The sequence below is a fragment of the Charadrius vociferus genome, unplaced genomic scaffold, assembly GCF_000708025.1.
Source record: "Charadrius vociferus isolate BGI_N301 unplaced genomic scaffold, ASM70802v2 scaffold955, whole genome shotgun sequence".
Lineage (NCBI taxonomy): Eukaryota > Metazoa > Chordata > Aves > Charadriiformes > Charadriidae > Charadrius > Charadrius vociferus.
Window position 1 is genome coordinate 32,377 of NW_009648448.1, and position 10,504 is coordinate 42,880.

Sequence of the window (10,504 nt, forward strand, 5' to 3'; positions counted from 1 at the left end):
AGCCCGACCAACCCGCACGACATCGAGACACCGTCGAGTCAAGAAGCTGCTCCTGCCGGCAAACTACGGATAAACCTCTGGTTTATACGACAGCGCCGTCCACCCCAAATTAGCTTTTTCCAGAAAAAACAAACAAACAAACAAACAAAAAAAAAAAACCAACTCCAAACCTGCGCTGGGACGAGTTTGGTGGGTGGGGGGCAGAGGGGAGAACCACGGCAGAAAGACTCTAACGCCGTTTCCCAGCTTTTTATTTTCATTACTATTTGCTACTACTGCTTTTAAGTATTAATTAGTTACAGGTTTTATTATTTTTTTTTTAAGTACCGCCCGCTCGGATTTGTTCAGCCTCAAAGCTAACACTGGCAACGCAACAAAGCTTGGGTAAGGGGGATGAATTTCCACCACTTATTTTTGGGACAGAAAAGCTGCTTCTCTGTGCGGCAACGGCCCGGGATCAAATTTACCGCTGCCCACCGGCGGGACGACACCTTGCCAAGAGGTTTCTTTCCAACCCTCCTGCTTCTCTAAACTCCCTCCGGGGATTGCGATGTTTCTCCGACCGGTCTCGTCTCTCCAAGCCGGGAAACTTCATCTCGTTTCACAGCTCGAACAACTTACCCAAAATCAAGTCTACGGCACAGCGGGGAGATTAAATCTGGTTCCCTAAGCCCCAGGTTAGCGGCTTCACCAACCTACCTTGACCAAGGGATCCAGCTCCTCCCTAGCAGGGCTTTTACAGCATTTCCTTATCCCTGAGCAGACACAAAGGATGGGATTCATCTGACTAAATGCAGACATTACAGCTGAGCTAGTCCCCTGTCCCCCCGTCAGCGGAGATCTGACGGGGTCTCATCCTGAAGAACAAGCGAATCGGTGCCCTGCGAAGGGCTCCCCCCGCCCCCAACCCAGTTTCTCTCCACCGGTTACGGCGATGCGATCCCACCGGAGCCGCGACCGCTCTCGCTCGTAGGACCCCACCTCCGATATCTACCACAGCACCACACCGGCGTCCCCGGGAGACTCGGGGACACGCGCTGAAAGCCAAATCACCCTTCACGGAGAAGGTGCAGAGGTTTAGCTCAGGTCACCAAGACGCAACGAACCAGAAGGGACAGCAAAGCCACAAGACAAACGGACTCTAAGAACTGAAGGAGCCTGAAAACCCATCGGATTTAATTGGAAATATCTCTTCTGGCCACGTCGGAGCCCTCGAGTGGAAGGGGGTTATGCTCCGCACAGAGCTTCGGAGCGCAAATGAGCCATCGCAAACACCAACTCACCTTTCTCCGAATCTTTTCCTTCTTCGTCTTCCCCCTCCTAAAAAATGCAACGTCGGGAAGTTAAAACCACCTAGAGAAAGCGAACGTGCGGAGGCTGCTTTGACACCTTCCCCGGCCCCTCCAGCCCTCCCCAGGCACTCAAAGCACCGCACGGAGGAGCGACATCTTCCATGGATCCAGCCACGATCCCTTAGCGCCGAGAATTCCGGCACGGCGCCCACTCGCTCGGCAGGAGAAGCTTCTACAACACCTGCAGGTCTTACATCCGAGAGATCTCCCTCCACCAAGCTGAAGGGCACCGGCGGAGGGGTTCCTTCCATCCCCGTCTACAGCGAGGCAACATAATCCCACGCTCCGGGATTCTCCGCGTTGCAGGAAATCAATTTGGGGGTTTTCTTTACTTTAAGCTCTTCGCTCACGGCTGTTTTACTGCGTTCCGACACCGTGAAGCGTCTCGCAGTGACACTGCAACCGGTGGGTGGAGCTGGGAAGCGCCCGTAACGTCCGCGCTTCCCTCCACGGAGCGTTTTACTTCCATCCTCTCCCCGCTACTCGTCCGAGCCTCTGCCCCCCGACTCGGTTTGGGAATAACGCGGGAGTCCAGGGATCTGCCCTCACCACCTCCAACCACAACTACAACTTTTAATCACAATAAAGTAGTTTTCAAGAGTTACTTACGCCTCTGGAGCCCTCTTTCTCCTCTTTTTCTCCCGATTCTCCTTCTGTTCCCTCCTCTGAAAGAAACAACACAGTCAGCACCAAGAGAGTAACCCCAGATCGACACCAGCAGATTTGCCACCGCGTTAAACGTGCGGCAAAGCACAATGGCCGATGGAAATAAAGAGAACGACGGCTTTATACCGCTCCCGAGAGCGCTGCGAAGCCGCTCCGCTCTTACCATTGTCAGAGTCGGAGTTATCGGAGCCGTCCGTCTTCGCTGCTTTGCTGTCGGGTTCATCGGAGCTGTTTGTTTGCTTCCGCTTCTTCGCGGTGGGATCTTTTTTGATTTTCTTTTTCTGGGGCTGCAAGAGAAGAGAAAGGTTAATCCCGGCAATACGAGCAAGTGCCCTCCGCAGCCAGCAATGTCTTATTTTACTCATTTTTTAACGAGTTAAGCTTCCTGCGTTAAGTTTCTGACAGGCGGAGTTGACAGAAAGGACATAATCCATCCCGTAATGGAGGGGATTAAGCCCTGAAGGACCGCAATATTCTCCTACCTTCAGAAAATAAAGTTTGTAAAGATTAAAACGTCCCATATATCAATACTGCTGCATGACTGAGCACAGTCTCCTCCGTCTGCTTAGGAGAAAACACGCTACAAAGCGCACTAACAGCCACGATTATATATTTTTCGCTTCCCAGAGTGTATTTTGGAGCCCTCTGGGGCAGCACGCGTGGATCTTTTGGGAAATAAGTCTCTAGGTGGGAGGATGTCGCGCAAGTACTTACTTTAAAATCCGAGTCCCACATTTTCCAGTTTCTCCTCATTCGTTGTTTCATCATTCCTCCTCCGTAACGCATATTTCCCGAAAAGCCTCGCATTCCCTGGAACATGCCGAGTTCTGGGATAATGTTGTGGGAGAAGAGGGAAGGGAGCCTGGAGGAGCCGTGGGGACCGAGACCTCGAGATCCCATCGACTGCGGATGTTCATTCCACTGTCCGCCCATGCGCCCAGGATAGGAAGACGCCATGGGTCTGTTATTGCGTCCGTCTCTACCCCAATTCTGACCCCGTTGACCAAAATTATCCCGTGCTCTGTTCTGGTATTGATCCCGGCGGTTCCCGTAAAAGTTATCGTAGTGACCTTCGTAGGCGTTATCGTTGTCGTGTTCGGATTCGTTGTAATCGTAGCCGGATCGGTACATGTCGCGGTCGTTCATCGAAGACCTCGAGTCGTAGGATTCATACGAGTCGTACCTGCAAGAGAGGCGGCAGCGAGACACCACTGAGAAACGGCAGCAGAGGTTAAGCAAACAAAACCCTTCAGAAAGAGCTGTTTGCATTAATTTTTCAATCGGCAGACGTGTCGCGCAACACGGGATGTATTTCGCTGCGTGGTGGGACAGGACATGGACCAGCAAGAGCTGGTGACAGAGCTTCAAGGTTTCCGTTCCAGCGGGAGAGGAAACGGACCTTTAGACACAGGAAAACCCTGATGCCAGGGAGCCCCTCAAACCATCCATTTCTTCCAGAATTACCAAAATATTTTAAAAGAATAAAAATAAATAACTAAGCTGAGCAAATGTTGCGTCAGCAGCTGAGGTTGGGGGTTATCGCTTTGTCCCCGTTCCCAACTCCTGCTTCAAAACGAGCTTTAGGAGCGGCTGAAGCAAACCAAGAGCTGCTCGTCCTCACAGCGAGTTCCACCTTATCCGAAAACAGGTCCAGGAACGGCGCGATTTACTCCGCAAGTACTCAAGGAACACCTTGGCACAGCCAAAGACCTACTCCAGACCCATCCTTCCTCGCTCCCCATACAAAATCCATCCATTAAGGGACTGGTTTCCCCATCTGGAAAGCCAAAAGTGCCCCAATTGATTTAAAATTCAGGTTTTTTCCTCCTGGAAATGAGGCCGTGGAGCATTTCTAACTTTATATTCTCCAATACTAAAACGCTTTGTACTGGAATTTAAGGCTTCGCGTGCTCACCAGCAGCGCTTTGAGTGACGAGGCAGACGAGGAAGAAACCCGGTGCCCAAGAAAAGATGGTGACGCTGAACTAACGAGACTCGTCAAAGCACGATACCCCTCGCCGCTGCGCTTTACAGCGCGGCCTTGAGAGCCCGGAGATGGGAATTATCGAGGGGAAGGGAAAAAAAGAGATGGTAGCGTGGCTCCAAGGTGAGAAGAAAGTCACCCCGCTGATCCAAGGAGAGACATTGGGGCTACAAAATCGGGTCAGGCACTGATGGAGGAGCTGCCCGTGTCCGGTTACGCGTAAGCCGGAGCAGCTGGAGGGTGAGCAGCTCCTTTTCTGCTCCATTGTAGCCCGGAGCCGACGTTCTCCGAGCGATTTATCTTCCTCTTACTGCGTTTCTTGTTATTTCTTGCACAGAATGGGAATTTTATGGCCTTTTAATAAAGCCTATCCCATTCCCAACTGGTGCGGCAGCGCCGAACCGGTGGAAACACGTTGGCAGCAGGAGCGCGTCTGCAAGCAGCCGACCGTTGGCGCACCGGATCAAAGCGGAGAAGCCCAAAACGATGTTGGAAAGGACAAGAATCCGGGGAATGATTTGGCAACCCCCTTGCAGTGCGGTTAAACCAAGCAAGCCACCAAAACAAATCGATTCGATGTAGCCATACGGACGTATCGCTTCGTAGGAGAGGCAGACGCATCATTTCGTAGGAGCTTTACTCTTCTGGAAGTGTAGGAGCGGAGTGGAAAATGGTCACATCACATTTATTAATATTTCCTCCTGAATTTTGCTTTGTCCAACACATCTTCACTTATTGAAGGCGTTAAAAACCTGACTCAAGTCATCGCCCTGCAGAAATACCAAGTCCTGGCTCCAAACTCACAGTGCCCATTAATAAGTAAGAAATCTTTGAGAAAATAATCCCCTTTATTAGGACTTAAACATTAATAAAGATCAGCGAGGCGCTGACTACATCGTACAGCTGAGCACATGCTGCGTCTCCGGCTACAAAACCCTCACTGCAGCTGTAGCAGTCGTTAATCTATTAAGCAAAATTACTAATTTAAACTCAGATTGAGTATGAAATAGTGCCTTGTTTGCCTTAGCACTGCTCCAGAAGTAGAGAAGCAAGCTCGCGAGAATGTTCCTTGCAATTACTATTTTACTAAAGAACCCCAAATTTCAGCCATTGCTGGAAACGCTGCGCTACAAGTCCCAAATTCAGAATTTTTTTTTTTTTTTTGCAAGAAATGGATGAAAACTTAGTGTAAAATCCTATTTTACAGTTAGAGCAGAGAGGAGGACGGCTGAGCCAGCACGGGACACTCGCTCGAGTCACGACGCCGGAAAAAGCAAGGACGAGACCAGCAAGGAACAAACCGAGCAGCAATGACTCTTTAACGAGCAGCAGATCGTTACCGCGTCTCCTCACCTCGTGCCCCGCGCTCACCTGTCTCCGCCAGATCCGTAGTGTCCTCCTTGCATCGTGTCCGCGTCCATGTGCGACACCATGTCTAAGCGCTGGTTCATTTTCGCGATGACGGCGTCGGCGTTGCCACCGCCCGAACCATCGGGATTCATGTCAACGTCCGAATTGGCCATTTCCCAGGAGTTCGACGTGGCCATGCCGTATCCGTAATTCCCCGAGTTATCCTGGCCGTATCCATAGCCGTAACCGTATCCCTCATAACCTGGAATAACAACAAATAAAAAAACTGGGGTTATTTCCAGTTAACCGCCTCGGCTACTATTTTAAGGCGAATTAAGATGCCCCGAGCAATCGCCACAGGGAGTTAAAATAATTTATAAAAACAAAAACAAAAAAACAAAAAAAGTTCAAATTTCTATTTACGTCACCGATAAACTTTGAACCGTTGAGCTCACAAAGGTTTAAGGGAACAATTTGCTCATATAAGTCCCGTAAAACAGCCACAGCCTAAAGCTTCCTCCGTCTAACCTCCTCCGGAGAGGAATAAACACGGCCAAAGAAGAGCCTCCATAAAAATCTGGTTTGGGTTAACACAGAGATTATCGAAGAACCATTTTTAAGCTGTTTTCCAGTTTGATACGAAGCTGTCGGTAGCCGGAGGAACGCAGTTAGGACGTACCTTCGCCGGGACACATATAAGCTGCTTTATAACCCCTTAAGTCTAAAGGGATGAGACAAGAGCGCGTACATGTCCTCTTCAAAGACACTACAGCCCAGCACTGAAAGCAAAAACCCTTCCAGCTTCGCGTTTCCCACACGTTTTAGAGCAGAAAGTGACACAGAAGCTTCTCCTCTTGCTGAGGAAACCAAAATTGTTACAAACGGGAAAAAAAACCCCACTGTACGAATAACACACAAAGCCAATTAAAAGCCCGCTGAGGCTTAAAATGTGGCTTTTTCTCCCCCCGGCCCTTTTATTTGGCTGCTGGCGCACGTGGAGAGGGAGTTTGTATTTCCGCTCTCTCCCCAAACCTCAATTTACATCGTCACCCGCACCGACTCCATGCAGGTTTCCCAAGCAGAAGGGTTGGGGTTTTTTTTTGGGCAAAAACAACCCCCAAACCCAAATATTCTGCTTCGAACGGTTTTCCTGTGCAACCATTTACAGCAACAAAGTTTTTCCACTGGCTTCAATGCGGATTTTTAAAATAAAAGCAGAAAATCGTCAGTAAAGAGGCGACGGGGGGGGAAAGTCGTTGCTGCGGCGGGGATGGCGGTTGATCGTCACCGACCTCGGCGCATCTCCCTCAGCCTCAGGAAACGCGTCTGAAGTGGAAGGCAATAAACCAATCTGCCAGAAAATTACTCCAGTTTTTAACCGTACTTGCCTCTGTTCGTCCCAGAGTTCCAGTCTCCATAACCTAGAAAAAAAGAGAAAAAAAAAGCAATTAGAGACGAGTTTATCGTTAGCCTGGCGCTCGCGGCCAAAGAGATTCTCATTACCCAGCGTCAAAACGGAGCGATGCCCCCACTAACGCGCGAGTCTTGCACCAAATAGTGAAGAAATCGGAGCTTAATTCCGCCCCGGCCATCACACGGCCCCACCAGAGCCAAATCTGCTCATCTTCCACAAAAATCAGGTTTTAATTTTGAGCTGAGCTCCCGCTAACCACTTCTCCGAGCGAGTACGTTGGGAGCAGAGGTGAAACGTTCGGGGAAAGCCAGAGGGATTTCGCACGGGATAAACCCCGCGCTGATTAATGCTTAAAAAAAGGGGATCGGGACACGTCGGGGAAGTTTTAATTCCATCGTCCGCCGACCTACAGCCTCCCGAGATTGACATTCAGACGCCCTTTTGGGGAGAAACGTATCTCGACGGCATCGCTGCACTTTGCCCTTGCAGGAAACCAGCTGGAAGATGGAGATAGCGGGATGGGAAGACGGCGGCTGGAGAAACCCCGAGCGGGGAACGCCAACGTCCCGTCGAGAAACCGTCACCCCCAACATTCATTTTCAAAGCAATTACAGCCTCGTTAACCGGGGCGATCCGCGCACGGCTCCCCTTCGTTATCAACCGACGCGCACGCTAGGAGGAAAGCGACGTTGCCTTGTTCTCGTGGCGATTTCCCCCTTAATTAGAAAGTTCTCTTCCCAGAAGAAAGGTTATTTGTTAATTTTAATTTTTTTTTCCCCCTCTTTTTCCCCTCCCCTCTCGGTTATGGCCACTTCCAAAGAAAAACTGCCAATATCGCGGCAAATCGCTTCCGACGCCCACCCGACTCCACAGGTGAGGTGAGATGCCGCTGCAAGAGCCAGCAAAGGAATAAAAAAAAAAACAAAAAAAAACCAACCCAAACACCAAGAATGCTAACAACTGTTAGGAAAAGAATAGCAATTAAAACTTGTATGTATAAATACTGGTGACAACACAATTTCAGCTGTGACATTCCTATCTCAAAAAATATGAAACAGATCTATAATAGACAGGAAGGACAAGAAGGGTGATCAGGAGTATGGAATGGTTTCTGTAAAAAGAGTAACCAAAGAGGGTCTCCAATCTAGGAAGGAGATGGCCAAGAACTTGACAGCTGTCTATAAAATCATTAACGGCACAAAGAAATCAAACAGGTATGGCTATTCACCATTTCACATACACACAAACTAGGAGGAGACAAATAAAATTAGCAGTCAGTGACTTTAAAATAAAAGGAAGTACTTTCTTAAACAAACCATAATTGCATTGCAGTACACACTGAAACAACTACATTCACAGAAGAGGAGTAAGGGGAAAAAAAGTGTGAAAAACAGCCCTGCAAACAACAAAGTCATTGAAGAGAGAGGTGGAGGACGTGCTGCAGGCACCGGAGCCGAGATTTCCATGCAGCTTGTGGGAGAGACAACAGTGGAGAAGATATTTCCCTGCAGCCCATGAAAGACTCCATGACAGAGCAGCGAAAAACATGAGGAGGAAGGAGTGGCAGAGAGGAACTGTTTTGAACTGACCACAACCCTCTATTCCCCATCCCACCTTGCACTGCTTGGGGGGTGGTGGCAGCAGGTGGAGGAGTCAGGAATAAAGGACTGAAGTTGAGACTGGAAAGAAGGAGGTGGAAGGCGTTTCAGGTTTTGTCTCTGTTTTTTACCATCCAGCTCTATTTTAATTGGTAATAAATTAAAATAGTCTTCACCAAGTTGACTCTGTTTTGTCTGTGACAGTAATTGGTAAATGATCTGCTTGTCTTTGTCTCCATACACAAATTTTTTCATCTTTTTTTCTCTTCTTCCTCCACCCTGTTGAGAAGGGATAGTGAGAGAGTGGCTGCGTGGGTGCCTTGCAGCTGGCCAAGGTCAACCTACCAGAATGCTCTATCAAGGTCTACTAAAACCACAGTCTAAATGCAATTTTCAGCTCAGAAAAGTTCCTAAATTGCAAATTTCCAGAAAGTGAAATGTTGTAAGAATGAAAGGATCTGTGTCTATATCCCTTGTTCCTTTTGTTTATCCGTAAGCAACAACTACATGTCACATTAGTGAGGAATAGGAAAATGGGCTCTCTGAACATCTGGTATAACTCAGTGAGACAATAACTAGGTAAAGACCTTCTATCTCAGCCTCACAATATGGGACCTCAGCCTGACCCCGGTGTCCCCTTTCCCACGGGGTCAAGGTCACGTCGTGACCCCGCTGTCCCCACACACCCCCCCGCGGGACGCCGCCATGGCGTGGTCCTCACGTCCATGAGATGTGGCCTCACCCTGCCCCCGGTGTCCCCAAATCCCCGGGGACACGGCCATGTCACAGCCCTCCTGTCCCCTTCCCCTGGGGACACGGCCTCATCCTGACCCCGGTGTCACCTTCCCCAGGGGTCAAGGTCACAGCGTGACCCCGGTGTCCCCTTTTTTGAGAACACGGGGCCACAACCCGGCCCTGGTGTCCCCATTCCCCATGCCCATAAGATGTGGCCTCACCCTGACCCTGGTGTCCCCAAATCCCGGGGGACATGGCCATGTCACAGAGCTCACGTCCCTTTTCCCCGGGGACACAGCTTCATCCTGACCCCAGTGCCCCCTTTCCCCTGGGGTCAAGGTCACGTCATGACCTTGCCGTCCCCATCCCCCCCGGGGATGCCACCATGTCCACGAGATGTGGCCTCACCCTGACCCCGGTGTCCCCATTCCCCGGGACACGGCCACGTCATGGTCCCAATGTCCATGAGATGTGGCCTCATCCCAAACCTGGTGTCCCCATATCCCAGGACAGGGCCACATCCCGACGCTGGTGTCCCTTTTCCCAGGGGTCAAGGTCACATCATGACCCCCGGTGTCCCCTTTTTCCAAAACATGAGGCCACAACCTGACCCGGGTGTCCCCAAACCCCTGGGACACGGCCACGTCATGGTCCCACTGTCCATGAGACACTGCCACATCCTGACACTGGTGTCCCCTTTCCCGGAGGTCAAGGCCACATCCTGAAGCACAGTGTCCCCTTTTCCCCAAGGACATGGCCACGTCACAGCCCTCCTGTCCCCCTTCCCCAGGGACACGGCCTCATCCTGACCCCTCTGTCCCCTTTCCCAGGGGTCAAAGGTCACATCGTGACCCTGGTGTCCCCAAATCCCAGGACAGAGCCACATCCTGACCCCCTGTGTCCCTGTTCCCCAGGACACAGCCACGTCGTGGTCCCCATGTCCATGAGATGTGGCCTCACACTGCCCCTGGTGTCCCCTTTTCCCTGGGGACACGGCCACGTCACAGCCCTCGTGTCCCTCTTCCGTGGGGACATGGCCTCATCCCAAACCTGATGTCCCCAAATCGCAGCAGACGGGGCCACATCCTGACCCCCATGTCCCCTCTCCCAGGGGGTCACGGTCACATCCTGACCCTGGTGTCCCCCCCCCCATCCCTGGGGACACGGCCACGTCACAGCTCTCGTGTCCCTTTTCCGTGGGGACATGGCCACATCCCAAAATCCCAGCAGATGGGGCCACATCCCACCCCTGCTCTCCCCTTTCCCAGAGGTCACATCCTGACCCCACTGTCCCCAAATCCCGTCCCCCGTATCCCCAAATCCCAGGACCCGGGGTCACACCCTGCCCTCCCCCCTGCTTTAAAATTACCTAAAACCACCCCGATTCCCCCCAAAACCGCATCCA

The 10,504-nt window shown here is 51.0% G+C and overlaps 1 protein-coding gene across 1 annotated transcript in view; it reads right to left on the reverse strand.

Moving 5' to 3' along the window:
- AKAP8L (A kinase (PRKA) anchor protein 8-like) overlaps positions 1-9,071 on the reverse strand; it is a 14,444-nt gene extending 5,373 nt beyond the window's left edge. The window contains 7 exon segments of the mRNA XM_009885558.1: positions 1,284-1,320; positions 1,962-2,017; positions 2,182-2,305; positions 2,733-3,201; positions 5,374-5,614; positions 6,737-6,773; positions 9,051-9,071. Of these exon segments, the coding sequence (XP_009883860.1) occupies positions 1,284-1,320; positions 1,962-2,017; positions 2,182-2,305; positions 2,733-3,201; positions 5,374-5,614; positions 6,737-6,773; positions 9,051-9,071 (985 nt within the window).
- Between the last annotated feature and the right edge of the window lie 1,433 nt (positions 9,072-10,504).